Source organism: Herpailurus yagouaroundi, unplaced genomic scaffold (assembly GCF_014898765.1).
Source record: "Herpailurus yagouaroundi ecotype Mexico unplaced genomic scaffold, PumYag 190, whole genome shotgun sequence".
In the NCBI taxonomy this organism is placed as follows: domain Eukaryota; kingdom Metazoa; phylum Chordata; class Mammalia; order Carnivora; family Felidae; genus Herpailurus; species Herpailurus yagouaroundi.
The window spans coordinates 19988667-20006743 of NW_024412421.1; the positions used below are offsets into that span (position 1 = coordinate 19988667).

An 18077-nucleotide genomic window follows, 5' to 3' on the forward strand; every position below is an offset into this window, starting at 1 on the left:
CCCCAACCTGACCTCACTGACTCTTCTCGCTCTTGTCACCATGCTTTCATGTCTCTGGGTGGGTGTGGATGTCTGTGTGCTGTCCTACCGAACCTGTGACGTCCATCCCCAACTGGGTGTCGACAAGGGCTCTGCCTTCCTCACAGGACCTATGGCGGATCCGGAGTCCCTGTGGTGACTGCGAAGGCTTTGACGTACACATCATGGATGACATGATTCAGGTAGGTGGGGCACAGTTCCTGCCTGTAGTGTCCCACCCACCTACTCCATGTGCACAGTTTCCTACCCCTCCCACTTGGCTTTCCTTTACCCAGTCCAGGTGAACCTATTGATCCTGAGTCTGGCCCCATATGTCACCCCATCCATCACCCCTGCCACTTGGTCTGTGCCCTGCGCCCTCTCACTCCTTGGCTTTATACATTCTTCTTTCTACCAACTCCTGTGTGACCTTCAGGTAGCTGCTCAGAGATCACATGTGGGTCAGCTTTCCTGCCCAACCCCATTCTCAGCCAGACACTGATGTGTCCAGGCACTGTGATTCCCTGTCTCCCTCTAGACTGGGAGCCTCATGTAGGAGTGATCTGGCAGCTGTAGTGCTCAGTAATGGTCACTGAATGGGCAAGTGTCCAAGTGCCAGATGTTTTTACCACTGTTGACGTTTGGTCCTCAAAGTAGCTCATGAGACAGGCAGCGTCATCCCATTTTAAAAAGGGAAAAAATGAGGCTCAGGTGAAGTAACTCTCTGAGAAGACACTTGTGCATGGCAGCTGAGAGTAGAGAAGGCAGCTGGTTTGATCCCAGTGTGTGTGGTCTTTCTGTGAGGACCCACTGAGGCATCTGACTGTGGCAGTTACCTTGAGGGACCTGGGCCAAGGAGGTAAAGGACCACTGGTATAGACCATGGAGACTGGACAAGAGCCCCTTATCTCCTAGGCCACTGGCTCTGGTTCTGTCTCTGTCTCTGCCCACTGCCACCTCCCCTTCCCTTCTCAGCGTGCCCTGGACTTCAGGGAGAGCAAGGAGGCCGAACCCCACCCTCTGTGGGAGTACCCATGCCGCTGTCTGTCTGAGCCCCAGCAGATCCTGACCTTTGATTTTCGGCAGCCAGTACCCCCACACCTGATCCATGCTGAGGGCTCCATTGAGCTGAGGAGGTAAGAACGGGTTCCAGGGTGCAGTAAGCTGGGGAAGGGAGTGGTAGGGCCTGCTTTCTGTCTAGTTACTGCCTGGGTGACTAAGCACTTACTTTGGCCATTTTCATGTGGGTGGCATGGCCTCCTTTTTTGGGCCTTGCCCTTCCTGGTCCAAAGTGGCCCTGAGTGTATAGTGGGTCCCCACTGCCTCTGGGTGTGTACAGGTGGGGAGGGAGAGCCAGAGTGGGCTTTGCACATCCCCCCACACCTGCAGCTTCCTTTGAGCTAAGTGTCATGATGGATCACAGCTATAGAGAAAAGTGATTTTTGTTGCTATGGTTACCCAGTGGGCCATTTTCCTGAACCCTGCTGGGAATTAAGCAGGTTAGGAATTGGTAAGGGCTACTCATCGTGAGGCACAGTTGGGCCATCCTGCTCCACCTCCCTTCCCAGGGAGGAGCTGCTGCTTCCCTGAGGAAAAACCCCTGTCCCATGGTTCCTCTAAGTGCTTGGCCAGGTTGCAGGGAGCAGGTGGGGCTCTGGGTTGTGGTTTTTGCTCAGCATTTTACCAAGTGGCCTTTAGTCAGGTGGAATGTTAGCAGCCTCCTGATTGGGGAGGAAGGTAAGATCAGAGGTTTCTGGAAAGCGGTGAGGAACCGTGGCTGTGCCTGCCCATCTCTTGTGTGGCTGTTTGTCTTTGGCCCAACATCCCCACCTCCAGGCCTGGGAGGAGCCATGGGGCCGTCCTGTGGATGGAATACCACCTCACGCCGGACAGCACTGTCAGCACTGGCCTCCTGAAGTCTGCAGAGGACAAGGTAGTGCTGTGCACGTGAGTCCCAGAACAGGCCCACCCTGTGAGCTGGTTACAAGTTAGCCGGATTGTAACTCTTCAGTGGCCCCAGGTCACCTGGTTCTGACCAGCTTCTCACTGCGAGTTGCTTGGGCTGGAGGCTGGCCAGGAGGGGGCTTGGGTGCTAGTAGCCCTCACTGTCTTCTCGCTGCTTCTACAGGGGGACTGTTGCTGGAACCCCCACTGCAAGCAGGCAGTGTACTTCTTCACCACGGCGGACCCCAGAGCGCCGCTGGGCGGCCCTCAGACTGTCAGTTACACCGTGGATTTCCACCCCCACACTGGAGACATCACCATGGATTTCTCACTCTCAGACACCCTGGACGATGGGCAGTGACCCTCACCTGTTTAGAAATAAAGTGGCCTGAGGGCTCTGGGCTCTGACTGGCGTGGCTTTCTAGGAGGGAAGGTGAAGGCACTTCTCTTTTCAGGGCCCAGCTTGGCCTCCAGGCTCAAAGCCCTCTTCCCTCTTTGTGTTTTTGCTCTGCCAGTTCCTTATTTTGGGTGTGATGGGCGACATAAACTGCTGACGGAATTTGGAGCTGAGGAGGGGCCAGGGAGCCCCCCTGCCATGGTTCTAAAATGCTTAGAAAGCTCTAGTGTGGCGTTTCCCTCTACCATCCTGGGAGCTGGCTGGGCCAGGCAAGTTATGTGCTGCTCTCAGCTGTGCAGTGCTGCGGTAGGTGTGCTGCCCCTCTGTGAGCCGCTGGCCTGTACTGGGGAACCTTGGGGTCCCTCCTGCCTGATTCCAGCTAGGAGGGGCTTCTGGGGTGGAGATGCTGACTTGTGGCTCAGTCCTGGGCCTGAAAGACCCTGACAGGGCCATCTTTTTCATCTCTTGGGTAATGTTACCAAGGCACATCCATAAGCATCTGCCATTGGTGTTGCAGCATCAGCAGGTACCCAAGACTGACACCTGGTTTCAGGCTACTGTTCAGAGGACAGGGAAGAGGCTGTCTCATAGCAGTTCCTGAGATGCAGACCAGGAAACCAGCCATCAGGAGGGGGAACCAGGAGGTAAACCTTTTCCTGTGTGCCCCCATTCCACCTTGGAAGTCTGAGGCAGGTGGGTGCCATGCAGCCACCCCACCCTAGCCTGGGCCTTGCTTTGCTAGGGAAGGCTGTAGAATCCTGAGGAGGCCCCAGCCATGCTTCTCCCTATGTTCAAGGTGTCCTTCACTGTTTATTCCCACTTCCAGAGGGAACAGGGAGACAGTAGGAACCCAGGTGGCCCAGTTTTCTGGCAGTTCAGGGCAGACTTGGCCTATTCCCATCCTGTTGGGGAGGAGGCAGGAAAGGTGGGCCCCCCCCACCAAGCCTGGCCCCAGCTTGTCGCTCAAATAAGAGAATACCAGCCTTGAGCCTCACAGTTTTATTTTATCCTTGTTATCCATCTTTCTGTTCAGCACCAGTAAAGGGGAAAAACACCTCTCTTTTCAAAATATTTTATCAGGTGTAAAGATTGTTTTTCTTCTAGGGAAGAATCGTCTGGATATATATTTGATAATAATTTTACCAAAACCTTAGGTGTGCTTACCATATAAAACCCCTAATGTCCCATGAGGATACAATACAGAAAAAAATACAGAAATTAAAAAATTTTGTTTTTTTTTAAAACAGTATTTCTAAATCTCAGCAAGTTAATACAGTAGTTAAAAAGCATCAAGGTTAATATTCATACTTAAAACTCAAGGTGGTTTGGACAAATGGAAATGACTGTTTCCTTCTAAAGCTGACCCCTGCCTCCTGGCTTCTCTGGAGGAGGCTGGGCCTGGAGTGGGCATGGGGGCCTCAGTTGGGGATTTGAGTGACCCCTGTGTCCACCCCTCCTAGGCCTAGATGCTACAGAATCTGAGATTCTGGTAGTGTTTTCTTTGTTTTTTAAAAATCAAAATGGAAAAGTCTGGCTTGTGCATGGCCCTAGGAGTCCACAGCCTTGATGAAACATGTGGTTGGGCAGTGGCGTCCTCGATGCTGAAGCTGCGCCAGAGGGAAGTGCAAGGGGAGCTGGGACACAGGCTGGTCCGGCTCCAGATACTAGGGCCAGGCTGGGCAGAGGTGACCTTGTTAGGACAGGAAGTGACCGAGGCACAGGGAGGTATGACTTGCCTAAGGCCGCCCTGTGAGTAGGGAGAGAAGCATGTACCCCTGTGCTGTGGCTCCCGTAGAGCTGCCCTGGGAGGGAGGTGACTCCTCGGAGGGATGCAGGCTGGGCCCGGAGTTTCTCTGCTTCAGGAACCCTGGCCTCTGTCCCTGCTGCTCTCCTGGACACACATCCAACTTGAAGCCTGGGGCCTTTGCTCAGTCCCAGCCATCCAGGCGTTGAGTGTGTTTAGTTGGGCCCCACCTGTGTGAGCAGAGATTCCTGGCTGCTCCTGGGAGTGGGGGCCCCATTTGGCTTAGCCAAGGCCCTGAAGGCCAGGCCCTTAGGCACAGCAGAGAGCCCAGGTGGGGTTGTGCCTTCAGTGGTGAGCAGCCCCTCCTGGCTCTGGACTCAGGGTGGGGCTGGGGGCTTGGTCAGTCAATGCTCCTGGCAACAAAGCCGGCAGCCCACTGCCCCAAACAAACCAGTGCCTCCGTGTGTATGGTTCTCAAGAGTGTCCTCCCCCAGCACAGGGCCTGCCCCTGACTGGCTGCTTGGCCCCATCTTGGTCCCTCTTGCAGCTCAACTGGGTGACAAGGCACTGCATCAGCGTGCCAGCACCAGGAGGAGGCTTCTGGCAGAAAGATCCTGGTGCATTCCCCAGCCTTGATAGGCAGAGCTGGCTCTGAGCCAGGTGGGCACAAGGTCAGGGCACTTCAAGGAGGGGAGATCAGTGGGGAGTTGTCAAGAACAGTCTGAGTTGGAGGGTCCTTGCATGGGAAAACAGACAACCCTCCCTCGTGTGACTGGGGAGTATCTCCGGGCATGTTTAAAAAATCAGGTAGGCAGAGGCAGAGCTGCCGTGGAGTGGGGAGCTGTGGACTTCACCTGCAGGCTTTGCCATGCCCTGCCCAGGTCACACGGTGGCAGAATGGGTGTCTACTGGCCTGGATGCCAACCAGTACCACTCCATGCCCCAGGCAAGCGGTGGCCCCTGGCCTTCACAAACCCCAGCCTACACACTGGTAATGGTGAGGGGACATGCCTTTCTGCACCTTGGCTTCCTGTCCCTTCATCCAGGGCCCTGGGTCACTCTTGAGGATGGGGCTGGGAGGACAGAGCTGCAGCCCCACCCAGAGGCAGGCAGACAGTTCCTGAGCTCAGCCAGGGAAAGATTGGTCCCAAAGCAGAGAGGTGTCCAGAAGGGAAATGGGATCAGGCAGAAAGGAGGGCATGTGTTGGTTTTGACAGAAGAGAAGCTATAAATCTATCATTTGGAAAACCTGAAGTTCCCTGACCCCTTTATGTCATGAGTTCCCCTTCTTCCTATAAAAAAGTGATGCTCTCTCCTCAGATTCCCTTTGCCCACTTTGAAGTCTCTCAGGGGAGACTCAGGGGCCCTGATTGGCTGGGAGAGAGGAGCCTGAGCAGTGTTCTCCCTCACGGTCTGCAGACCTTCTGAAGTGAAGGGTTTTCTTAACTTTTTCTGTTTATCTTTTTAAAATAATCGCCCTTGAATGCAAGACCCTGGGAAGAGCCCGGGCTTGCTGGTAACTGGACACGGCCCTCATGGTCCCTGCTCATTAGCCGTCCGGCCTGGAGGCGGGAGCTGGCGGCCCTATGCCCAGGAATGCTTCTTTGGCTGGTTCTGATTGTGTTTGGAGTTTGGCCTTGGGTGAGGCCCGAGTGAGGGGTCTGTGTGGCTACGGTGTGGCACGTGACATGCGGGCAGCGTGCATGCGAGGGTGCAGGCATGCGAGACAACATGGCAGCAGACAAAAATAATGAACCCTGGACGAAGCTTGAGAAGAGATACAAAGAGTACAGAAACCCGGTTCTCATACTAACCCCCGGGTTACAAACTAGGTTGTGCTGTAGATTTGTAGAAAATCACGTTTTGAAAGAATGGCACTGTTGGGCAGCTGTGGCTCCCAAGACCAGCCTGACCCTTCTGTCCACAGTGAGTGCCCAGAGGTGCAGGGCAGCGCTGGTTCCAGCTCACCTGGGACTAACCAAGTCTCCCCTCAGGTCTCTGCCCTCCTCCCCCAGCACCGCTGGTGCTCGCTGGAGGGGACATGGCCAGAGGTGCTGCGGCTCAAAGGGTTGGCAGAGGCCCCACTGCTCTGAATGACGTGGCTGGTCTATGCCTCCTCCTCCCCTGCAGACACCATTAGCCGCATGGCCACTGGGAGATGGTCGGTCAGGCCAGACAGCTGGGTGATAAAACTGAATTCTTCTACCTCCTGTTGGGAAGAAGGGCATTAGATCCAGAGGGCATCCTACACAGGAGGGGCCTGGAGGGCAGGGGTGGGGCTTCTGGGCAGAGGCGGGGGCTGGGTCTAGCCAGGATCTTCCCGGAGGCAGAGGAATGGGAGCATCCCATGGGCCCCAAGGACTCTGAGACTGAGAGATCTCGTTTTCAGAGAAGAGCTCAGTGCTGCTGAGGGGTACAGGGCACGGGATCCCCTATCTATAGGCATTGCCTGGCCCACTCGACTCACAGCCTTCCAGTCCGGGCACAGCCCCTCCTCTGCGTACAGCATGTAGTCGATGCGTCTGCCGTTGCCCTTCAGCAGGTCCTTGCGTCCCTTCTGGCCTGCCCCGGGGCTCTTGCTGGTGGGGAAAGCCAGGTACTCCCTGCGGCCTTCCTCAGTCTCCAAGACCCTGCTCGACAGACAGGAAGGACAGGAAGCAAGGTGAGCCCCTGCCCCATTCTCCAGACCCCAGATCCTGAGTGTGGAATCATGTTCTAGTCCCTAAGTGGGAGAGATGCAGGTCAGACCAAACCCTGCGTTTAAGATCTATTTTCCCTGGGGACCCAAAAAAAGGGGACTAGGGTGGAGGGAAACCCAGTCTGACCCTGTGAGTTCCTGACTGAGCCATGCCACTCCAGAGTCTGTCCATGTCCACCTTGGGCTTGGCTGTGGCTGAAGTTTGGACATAGTACTGCCCAGAGCCTGGGGTGCTGAGTTGGGAACAGAAGTGCTCACCCCTCTCTGCACACAGGGCTTTGCTTAGAGCCAGTGGTGGGGGGTGGGGGTGGGGTGGGGAAGGGTCTTTGCAGTGAACCTCAGGGACCCTTCTCTCCTATAGGTCCTCAGAACCACCCACCCCACCCTCCGTGACTGTTGTTTCAAGTCAGCAGGGGTGAGGGAGCCAGGAGAGCACCCAGGCCCTATCCTGGGCCTGGACTCTTGTGTTGGTTTCTCTCTGAGCAGCTGTGCCACCAAACCCCTGAGCTTTCCTCTGACACAAGGATGATTGATTGCTGTGGGCCCCAAGACATTTGGGGGACCAGGAATGCTAAGAAAGGAACAATTTTGGGGGCACCTGTCTGGCTCAGTAGGAAAAGCATGTGACTCTTGAAGTCATAAGCTTGAGCCCCACGTTGGGTGTAGAAATTACTTTAAAAAAAAATGTGGGATGTGGTTGCCATACCATTTCTTACAGGAAGAAAACTGATGTGGGTACTTAAATGTGGGTCAGGGTTCTCTACAGGATGTGCAAGGGACTCAGGTTGGGTGTTAACACCCTGAATCCAGGCCTTTTGACTTCCTGTCTCCTGTCCCCTTCCTGCCAGGTTTCCTTTGGAGCCTGAGCACTGGTTGGGGACAGCCTTCACGGGAGACTTGCAGAGGCCAATGGACACTGAACAAATGGAAGGGGTGCCTGGACAGGCACAGCCAGCAAACGTGGGTTTCTACAAGGCCTTTATCAGCCCTGAGATAAATACACTAATGACATGCAGAGCATCACTACATCTCAGAAATATAATCCATTACCGTCCTTGGCCTTTGGTAATTAATTCCAGCATCAATGATCTAAGAGTTACTGATAGTCATTTTTTAATCATCATCTCATAAAAAGATAATTTTCTCGGCATAGGATGATGTTTCAAATTTAGTCTATAATCTAATTAATTGGCTTAAATTAGCTGTGAGGAGCCATTGCCATGGCTTTGTGCAGTCTTGGGCTGTGAGTTACAAATTGGTTCTGCTGCTGGCCTCTCAGATGGGCCCTGTATGGAATTCTCATCAGGTTCAAGTATGAAGCTTGACTGCAGTGGAACTGTTTTTGCTTTGAAAATGACTACCTAGTGTTAGCTCTGCTCGCGTTTTTATTTGCCTGATTGGTGGCTACCAGCTGCCGGGCTCCCTGCAATGGACGCCACTCCATGGCTCTTCTGCAGGGGTCTCAGCAGCCCTTGGCCTCACCCTGAGAGATTCTGTCCCTCTCCCTGTGCCCAGAAGGGCCTCGAAGCAGGCTATGGCTCAGGGCTGGCCAAGCTCTTGTAAAATGAGCCCAGAATCTGGTGCTGATGTAGGAAGTGCCACCTCTAGAGCCTCCTCCTGGTTGAAGGCTTCTCCTCAGTCAGGCCAGTCCCTGGGGCATGAAGGTGGCCTGGTCTCTGCCCAACCCCAGCTTTGGTCCTTGAGGCTTTCACAGGCTTCCGTCCCATGGAACTGCATTCTCTAGTCTACCCTGCACAGCCCATCTCTCCACACCAGAGTCAGTGCTCAGTGTTCATCCCAGCCCTGGGATCCATCCACCCCTGCACAAGTGCAGCGGCATGGGTGCTGGCTGCTTACTTTTGCAGGTTGTCAGGGGTGCACACGTCCTCATCGTAGAGGTTATCTGTGTCCAGCATGGTACCTAGGAACAAGGAGGCAAGAGTGGTCACTGTGAACAGGGCCCAGCCAGCCTCTAGGAGGGCTGCCTCTGGGGGGCAGGAGGCATGGGTGAGGGCTTCTACCCCTGCCCCTTGCAGAGTGGTCTTGGGGATAGGTCCTGAAATGTCTCTGGGAAGCCTGTGGGGAGCCCAGCCTTGGTTCAGTGTTAGGTCTCAGCAGGGTGGGCTCAGGCCTTGCAGTGCCCCTCCGCCATTCCCCCTCAGGGCCCCCAACCCTGTGCCCAGCCCCAGCTCACCGATGGCCCAGGACTTCTCCTCTCCAGGCCCCAGGCGGCAGGGGTCCTTGTAGTGTGTAAACAGGGAGTGCTGCTGCTCCAGCTTGTCATCTGTGCATGAGGGGAGAAAGGGAATGCTGTGAGGCTCAGGGTGTCTGTCCTGGAGGGCTGCCTGCCTTGGGTTCTAGTCAGTAACTCAGGTAACTGCCTCTGGGTGGGGTCTCCTTTGTCACTGGTTTTCTGTGTCCTTGAGAATGCCCCCCCCCCACCCCCAGCGGGGGTGGGAGTGAGCTATCCTTCTAAGGACAATGGTCATGGTCCCTTTTGGGCTCCAGGGGACAGTGATCTTGAGGTCTTCCCAGATCTGGTGGCAAAACCTGTGGGGGCTCGCTCATGCTGTCCTGGAAGGGACCCCTGCCCTTCAGACTTGGGTGACCAGGTTGAATCAAGAGTGACCATATAGGACTTAGGAGAGGGAGGTGATCTGCCCTGAATTCCAGTTTGTCTTGCCAACTCATGGAGCCAGAGGGCCTTTCTGAGACCCCTTGGGAGGAAGGACAGGCACCAGTGGGGCCTGACTGGGTGAGACCCTCTCTGACAGCCTCTTCCTGTGTGTACCACATCCCCACCCTGACTCAGGAGGATCCCAGGAGCACCTAGCATTTGGAGCTGGTATCAGGAATGTGTTTTTGAGGGGACCACAGGGCTACCATCGAGGGACTGTATGTTCCACGGTAGGCACTGGTCTCCCCACCCACCCTAGAGTTGCCACCAAGTGAGGGCACCACCCTGTGCTCCAGGTAGGACCTTTAGGTCTCCAGCCTTCACTGAGGGCTAAGCCTCAGCTCACAGACCCCATGTCACTCACTCATCTGTAGTTGGGCTGGGGCTGGCGTGGAAGGAGCCCAGGAGCCAGTGGCGGGCGGGGGGCGGGGAGTGGCGGTTCCTCACATCAGCTCCTTGGGCAAAGGGAAGCTCAGAGCGGCATAAACTCCCAGGAGTAAACTGAGATCAGCGTGATCACCAGATCAGTTATTTAAGTCAATTATTTAAAAGTTTACCCATGATGAATTTTTAGTCTTTTAGCCTAAGGGGTAAAGATATAATTGCCAGGGTTCAAATCCCAGTTCAACCACTTCCTGGCTGTGTGACCTGGGACTAGTTACTCAGCCTATCTGGGTCTCAGCTTCCTCTTCCACACCCTGTAGATTAATACTGTGCTCACTCTTTGGGTCATTATGAGATTTAAATGAAACAGCCGGCCCACAAACAGCTGTTAGAATTGTGCCTGGTGCAAAGCAGGAGATGAGTAATGACTTGGTGGGTAGTGTTAGCTAGCTTGCCCACAGTCTGAGTTTCAGAGGCCCCAAGCTTCTCCATCAGAAGTTCATTTTTAGGGCATCTCTTTGTCTCCAGCAAGGAGGCCTCTCAGCTTTCTAGGCAGAGCGTGGGCTCTTCTCATTTTAGGATTTTTAGGGGCCAGAGAAATCAGAGTCTTGCTAATATCCCACCCACATGCTCACAAGCAGCAGGAAGTTCTTCAAGCTGTGGAGCCCAATCCTTTCCAGTGTGACTGGAGCCCATGCCTTCCCCAGTAGTCCACCCAACTGGGGAGGACCACCACCTCACCAGAGGAGCAGTTGTCAAAGTTAAAATCTCCACAGACGACATCAAACGCCACCAGCTCCTCGGGGTTGGCTGTGCTGGACGAGGAGGTAGATTTTCGGAAATCAGCCAGCCAGTCCTGAAGCAGGTCCAGCTGCTCACAACGGATGGCACTGTCCTCTGTGGGGCAGAGCCATAGAGAACAGATGGCAGAGCTGCAGTTAGACCCCAGCCACGCCCCGGCACCAATCCCAGCCCGCGGCGGGCAGATTGCACACCCCCCCCCCGCCCCGCCCTGGAAATCAGGGGCTGCCAGACCTTACCTGGCAGGGCATGCAGGTGTGTGCAGGAGATGTACCCGACGATTCTTTGGTCCTGAGGTGTGCTTCCCACCTGCACCTGTTGGGGAGGAGGCGAGGTGTTGATGATGAAGCCTACGAGTCATGGCTGCTCTAAGTATGAGCCCATCTCTGTCAGCTCCTGCTAGACCTGGGCCCAGATAGGAACAGCACATGTCATGCTTATAGGAACTTCTCGTCCAGGGTGGGAGGCAGATGTTTAAAGAAATACCAGCCTGTGGCATGATGAGTGCCACTAGCAATTCATGCAAGGCTTTACAGGAAGAAAAATGCAGAAATCACTGCTGATTTCCTCCCTAAACCCCCACCATCTCCTGGTGACCCGAGTGTCCACATGGATGACCCTCATGTGCCAGCCCCTCCTGTCTAGTGGCTCTTTCCCCTGATTCCACTGCCCTGGAGCCCATCCCTCCAAAATCCAAGCTGGTCTCCCCTCTGGGATGCAGCCTAGCAGGCAGAGCCTCCCACCCATCCCTTCAATGTGAGTGGACCCTGCCCTCCACTCTCCCCAGTCTCTCTCTGCCCCTGTGACTTCATGAGAAGCCACTTTATCTGCTTTTTGGCAGTGGTTTCTGTTGGTCCCCTGATCTGGGATGACAAGTGTGGGCTATGTCTCTATGACACCTGTGACATGGGCTTGCCCCAGGTGTCCCATAGCCTCTATCCAGAGCCCAGCCCTCCTTCCTCCACAGCAGCCTCTCCAGGCCTTCATGCTGCACTCTCCCAAGACCTAGTCCTTGCCTCCTGCTCACCTCCTTCACTGGAGATAGAGTCCCCAGGGGGTGAAGTGGGGCCAGGGGCTCCTCCGTGACTCCCTGCCCAAGTGCAGATGTCCCTGGTGGGCTTTCTCTACAGGCTGGCATAATGACATCATAGACAACCTGAAACAGCCCCCAGTGGTGACACTGATACAAGCCTGAGCCCTTGTCAGGGCTGTGGCTGTGGAGGTAAGGAAGGGGTGGCTGCCCAGCCAGCTGCTCTCCCAGGCCCTCTGTCCATGGCAAGTGGCAGGAGGCTGCAATAGGAGATTACCCCTTCCCCCTCCAGGCATGCTCCCTTGGGTAATCTGTGGGTGCCTTTCCCCAGAGGCCTCTGGTTGGTTCCTCCTCTTTCTTTCTGGGCTCTCCTCCCACCTAGACCTCAGCAGTATTTCCCAAACTTCTTTAATCCATTCCAGAATTGGTTTTGTATGAAGAAGAGATCCTGGACGCTGGGAACTCTCCAGGGAAGGTGACCGTAGAGGCCTGTTCTTGGCTACGAGGCAGACATCTGCCTGAACATGACCTTGCCCACCCTCCAGCTAAGAGAGGCTTGGACTCACGGCTGCAACCACCGCCACATCACAGGCCCTCCACTCAGAGAGCCTGGGCAGGCTTCCATCTTTCTTTTCGCTGCCAAAGTCAGGTTGGCATTATTCTCCTCCATATGGGTTTTCACATCATTAAGCATCCTTAGCTTCCTACAGCTCTTCATCTCCTTTCCCAGCCTGGATGGATGCGCATCTCTCCTTTCCCAGCTCTTGGGGGGGATGAACATCTGGTTACTTGATAATGGGCTGTACAGACTGAATTTGGGGCTGTTTATAAACTCCTATGTCCACCATTCACTTCTTGCCCACATTCCAGACCCAAACCTCAGCCTTTAGTACCACCACCCTGGAATGTCTTGGGAAATCACATACCACTGATGCACTGTGTTGCAAAAACACAACACAGTTTTAAAGCCACAGTGCCTCCAAAGGCCACACGATGGCGCTCTTGCCCCCTGTGTTCCCCAGGCAGTGAATGTTCCCCTCAATAATAATAATAATAATAATAATAATAATAATATGCTGTGAGCACTAGTGGTTAGTGCTTCCTGGACACTGCCCCCCTAGGGCCTTACAACAATTAAGAAGGTTAAAGTAAAATTATACCAGAATTGGCTTGGAGGTCACGAGGCTCAGATGGGGGAGGCAAGTTCTTGTCAGATGTTTGCTGCCCTGCGCCCAGCTCTTCACCCTACTCTCTGCTGCTTTCTCAACTCCTGGTGACTTGGCAGGCTTTTCACCCATTTGATGGTCTTAGTGTGCCAACCCGTCACTCACTCTGCACTTGGTGTCACTTGCCTGTGCTGAGACGTGGGGCAGGGACCAGGGAGGCCCTCCCCTGAGGAGACTGGCCCCCGAGGGAGGGAAGACAAAGCAGCGAGGCTATGGCTGCCCCTCCCTCAGCCCCTTCCAGCCCCTCCCGCTCTCCATCAGCCCTTGAGCTGCCAATAGCCACTTTACTACGTTGCTTGGATTGATTGATTCCAGTGTGAGTCCTCAGGAGTTGCAGGGGCTTGTGTTTCTCTTGCAAAAACAAATAATCACACCAAGAGATTGTGTCTTTTAGTCCTGGTGGGCAAAGACTCAATAGAGAAGGTGCCCAGAATCAGGCTCTCCCGCAAGGGGAGCAACAGCGATTCTAGTCCCTTTTCAGGGTGTGACAGCAGCAGGAAAGCACACTTTCCTCAGGCATAGCCGTGCCACAGAGTAAATGGGGGGGGGGGGGAGAACGGGATACAGATAGAGGGAGCACTGGCTTCCACCTGCAGCCAAGGCCACAGCCATGGCTGCTATCTTTCTAGCCCCTGGCCCCTTGGGGGATGGCCTGTCTCCTGAAACCTCCAGGCTGGAGAAACAGGTCTGCCACATAGGCCGACTTTCATTTCTGTCTCACTAGAGAGACAGACAGCTGGGGACAAAGGCTGAGGGGCCTATGGCGGGAAATACAGCTTGTGCGGGCTGTGCTGAGGAAAGCGCCACACAGGTGGTGTGACCAACCCAGGGTGGGACCAGGATAAGAGGAGCCATTCGTGGAGGACCCTGGGGGTGTGGGGTGCTGGAGCAGAGGCCAGGGCAGGTGGAAGGGCCCTGCTATGAGATGGGCTTCTCCCCGAGGCAGGAAGTAGGCACCAGGAGTCAGACCTGGGACAGGAGGAGGATGGGATTGGAAGGGGAAGGAAAAGCAGAGGAATGGTGGCCTGGGCCTTGGAGGTGCAGCTGAGGATGTGGGATGGACCCGGATGTATTTAGAAAGTGAAACTAGAAGTCTGGATGGACTCCTAATGGAAATTAGGAAATGGAAGTGAAATTAAGAGCCTGGATGGGCTCAGGTCATAGGGAAGAGTAAAGGTGGGGATGGTGGAACCTGGCTGATGGAGATGGGCATATGATAAGTGAAAGAGACTGTGTCCAGGAGGGCAGCCGGACACAGAGTTGAGGGCTCTGGGGAGAGATCTGGGCTGGGACAAGCCTGAGAGCCCTCAGCAAATATGGAAATGGAGTCTGTGGACTGACTTCCCAGGGGCAGGTGCGTGGGGCTGGCCATGGTGTCCACTTGGAAATGAAGAGGTCTAGCCAAGTGGGGTCACCCTGCTGTGGGGGCTGCCAACCCTCACTCAGGCTGAGAGCTGGGAGGAAGGCAGCAGGCCCTGCCAGATGCTGCCAGATCTGTGAGGCGAGAGAGAAGTTGCAAACTGGGTTTTATTGGAATAATCTTGATTTTTCAGTGCTGGCCAACACAGGAAACTTTTTAATGGTGTGGACCAAGTCAAACATATCTGCAGACCAGTTTTAGGCTAAGGAGCAGAGGGAGCAGTTAAAGGCTGGGCAGGTGACCAAGAGTCTGGAAGGAACAGCCAGAGAGGTAAGAGGAAAGCCCGTAGCAGAGGGACTGTCCTAAGGAGACTGTTGTGACCCTGGTGGGCGTGGTGGTCAGGGTGCAATACCAAGGAGGGAGATGAGGGTGTGTGGGCTGGGGGCAGCACCAAGGGGGTCCCTAGCCTCTGAACCATCTGTGGTAGGGGGTGGGAGGGAGAGGGTATGCTCTCCTCCTGAGAGCTTGACAACATTTCCCCTCCTTCCCCAAAAAGTCACTCTGGCTGCTGAGACAAAAATATATCCAAGGAACAGAACACTGATGAACCACATGCCAAAATGGGGTGGTAAAAGGAGTTCATTCAATTTTCTCTGTGAATGGAGAGTCAAGGACCCCCATGTCTGGGCCTGAAGAGCCACACAAGAACCACTGGAGTGGGGCCTGGGGCCTGTGCTGTATCAACTGGCCTAATGCTTCTGAAAAATCTGGAAGCACCAACAGTGGCTTTTGCATAGGGAACAAAAAGTCAGCACTCAGAGTGTGTCAGGCTCAGTAGAAGATAAGGGGTAATGACCAAATTACCATGGTCTAAAAACTCCTCCAATTGCATCCAAATTAGCAGAAATAATTATGATTCACTTTAATTAGTGACTATGGAAGCGAAGCCTTGGGCTGGTGGGCCGAGTGCCTGGCATGGCAGCTGTGTGACAGCCAGGAGGGAGGGTGCACCGGGCCAGTGAGGCTGCAGGCCTAAGCGAGCAGGCATTTGCCCCTTAATGGAAAGGGGCCCCTGCCTCCCCCTTCTTCCCTTTATCACTGCCATCACTGCCAGCCACCTTCACCAACCCACAAGACCCCTCAGGCCTCAAGCTCACTCCCCACCCTATGACTGGGCACTAGGTCGCCCCCACTTTACAGATGGGGAAAGGGCTCAGAGATCTGAGGAGCTTGCCCAAGAGGACCCAGTCAGGTCTGTCTGTGCCAGGACCTTCGGCCCTTGTCCCTGCATCCTTATTCTCCTTGTCCCTGAGCTGGGTGCCCACCCATTCGGCTCCACGAAAGGCCTCACCTACCCCCAGCCCCCAGGAGGAACCCCCGGCTGCAGCCCACCTCCGGTGGCTCTGTGACAGGCTGATGTGTGGCCACTCTGCAGAGCCACAGCCTCCTACCTTGAGAAACAGCGCTCCTTTCGAGGCCAGGCCATCGGAGCCGCGCCCGTTGGGGTAACAGTGATAGGCCACGTCCATGATGGGGTAGCGGCTGGCAAAGAAGAGGCCGCTGTTGAGACACTTGAAGCTGCAGCAGCCTTGGCAGCCGTAGACCCCGACGTCGTACAGAATGTACTCGAAGTAGCCGTGCAGCTGGGCTTTCAACTTGGCGGCTGCCCGCTTGTCAAACACCTCCTGCAGGCACAGGAAGTCCAGGTTGGCGGGGAAGAAAGCGGAGACCTCGTGGTCAAAGGCCTCGTCCGGGTGGCGCCTCTTGCGCGCGGCAGCCTTCTTCACCCCGGAGGCCTTGTAGGGGAGCTTGCTGTTGGTGGTGCCCGGCTCCCCGCTGCCACCGTCCCGCGCCTTCACCAGGGACTCCCTGGAGGCCGAGGGGCTGCCCAGGCTCCCCGAGTCCCCATCCCGCTGACTGTGGTTGGGCGTCTGGCCCCGCGATCCCCCACCGGCCCCGTTCCTGGCCTGGCCCCCAGAGGCGGAGTCATCAGCTTCAGGGGGCCGGCCCCCATCCTCGCCTCCGATGCGCACAATGCAGGCGTCCTCAAGGCTACCGCCTTCGGCCGGGTCCCCGGAAGCCGGGCCGTTGGCAGCCTCGTCACTGGAGTGATGCCCGCTGTCACCCTTGTATTCCACAGAGGCCGTCCTCTTAATGCTCCCAGGGACGGCCCGGGCCACGCCATCACTGCCCTGCGGTGACACCAGGCTGCTAAAGCTGGCCGCGCTGATGGAGGTGTTGGTGGGCGAATCGATGTAGATTTTGATCTGGGGCCGGCTGGCCCCATTGCGGATTCTCTGCCCGATCTCTTTGGCTCGTGCTTGGGTGTTAAAAACATTGTTGAGCCTGGCCAGCGAGTCAGGGAGGAGGCAGAGGTTGGCAGTGGCGAAGCAGAAGCTTTTGCCAGGACCTGTACCCTTCCATTCACTGAGCAGGGCCGCCCCACCGGCCGGGCCCTTGTCCTCCAGCCGGGAGTAGATGTAGGGTCGGCGGGCAGACTGCAGTGGGGACCAGAGGAGGAACCCAACAAAGGCGAAGGGCAGCGAGGCGACCAGGAGGGCCAGGTAGACGGGCGCGAAGAGCACGGTGCAAAGCAGCTGGAGGTAGCACGGGTCATCTGCCCGCTGGCGCTTCTGGCAGGCAATGGGTATGAAGGAGGCCACGAGCCGGTCCAGCAGCCAGTAGCATGGGAAGATGAGGGCCCAGGACACGGCGTGCAGGGCGGACAGACAGCTATTGGGAAAGGGGGCCGTGTACAAAACCATCGCAGCTCACTGGGCGCCGCAGCCGGCCCTACTACATGGTGTCTGTGGCGGCGCGGGCACTTTCCTGGGAGGGGTGGGTGAGCGGGGGGCGGGGGTCCGTTGGAGGAGGGGTCACCTCCTGGTGAGATGTGTCTCTGAGTGGTCAGTGGCGAGTGTTGGCCAACTGGTCATGGTTCACCTCAGTGGGCCATGCTGGGCCACCAAGGCCTGCTGGAGAACCTGCAAGACAGAAAGGAAGGGGGCTTTTATTCACCCTTAGGGAAGCAGGTCGAAAGCAGGGGCCACTGTCTCCCTTCACCCTGTCCCCTTCCTCCAACATGAGCAGGAGCATTCTGTTTGCCTGTGTGTGTTTGGTTTTCTTGCAGCAAACAGCTTGGTGACATGACCACCTTCAGCTGACCATCTTGATCTTGTGACTGCTTGAAAACTGACCCAGGATTTTGGAGGGGCCCAGCTTAATAGGCATTTGGGAGGCAGGCTGGGGATCCCAGAGGATGGCTGGACCTGACACTAGCCTGAAGCAGCCAGAAGCCCATCAGGAGCCAGGGGTGTGCTTGGAATGAGTGAGAGGTGACCCTGATTCAGAGGAGCCTCAAACACATCTGCTTGTCACGGAGTGTCCTTCAGGTCCCAACAGAGAGGGAGCATACTGCAGAGAAAGGGGCCAGAGAGTCCTGGGGCAGAGGGCAGTGTGGCTGGCAGAGCCCTGAGAGGAGGGCCATCCCCACACCCAGGCTCTCCCTGGGCCCCCGCCTACAGCATCAGACAGACCATTCTTGCACTCCCACCCCTGGTGACCCCCAGCAGAAATCCCTCTCTGACCAGGACCCAGGCGCTGCCCCGGCCTAAACAACTTCTAGAATGATGGTCCCTGTGACTGTCGGAGAAGTGTCCTGGGGCTGCAAGGATCTGGCCCAAGCTTCTCCCCTAAGCGTGAGATGCAACCCCAGGGCCCAGCTGAGGCCCACAGCTGCAGAAATGAGTCCATCCCAGGTCCCTGTCCCAGCCAGTGCATGAACCTCAGAACAGGCCC

At 55.9% G+C, this 18077-nt stretch overlaps 2 protein-coding genes across 14 annotated transcripts in view; one reads left to right on the forward strand and one right to left on the reverse strand.

The window, feature by feature from the left end:
* Window positions 1–2370, forward strand: part of PRMT7 (protein arginine methyltransferase 7) — a 51746-nt gene extending 49376 nt beyond the window's left edge. For 10 of the 12 annotated variants that reach the window (XM_040442894.1, XM_040442891.1, XM_040442890.1 and 7 more), the window contains 4 exons: window positions 147–221; window positions 994–1154; window positions 1855–1965; window positions 2147–2370. In XM_040442894.1, the coding sequence (XP_040298828.1) occupies window positions 147–221; window positions 994–1154; window positions 1855–1965; window positions 2147–2354 (555 nt within the window). In that variant the 3' untranslated portion in view covers window positions 2355–2370. The remainder of the gene's footprint in view (window positions 1–146; window positions 222–993; window positions 1155–1854; window positions 1966–2146) is intronic. The other 2 variants (XM_040442897.1, XM_040442900.1) reach the window with 1 other exon arrangement.
* A 973-nt stretch (window positions 2371–3343) lies between these two features.
* SMPD3 (sphingomyelin phosphodiesterase 3) overlaps window positions 3344–18077 on the reverse strand; it is an 83671-nt gene continuing 68937 nt past the window's right edge. For both annotated transcript variants that reach the window (XM_040442903.1, XM_040442904.1), the window contains 7 exons: window positions 15731–17263; window positions 10903–10978; window positions 10604–10759; window positions 8996–9085; window positions 8659–8722; window positions 6571–6733; window positions 3344–6312 (listed from right to left, as the gene is read on the reverse strand). In XM_040442903.1, coding sequence (XP_040298837.1) covers window positions 6211–6312; window positions 6571–6733; window positions 8659–8722; window positions 8996–9085; window positions 10604–10759; window positions 10903–10978; window positions 15731–17044 — 1965 coding nt within the window. In that variant the 5' untranslated portion in view covers window positions 17045–17263 and the 3' untranslated portion in view covers window positions 3344–6210. The remainder of the gene's footprint in view (window positions 6313–6570; window positions 6734–8658; window positions 8723–8995; window positions 9086–10603; window positions 10760–10902; window positions 10979–15730; window positions 17264–18077) is intronic.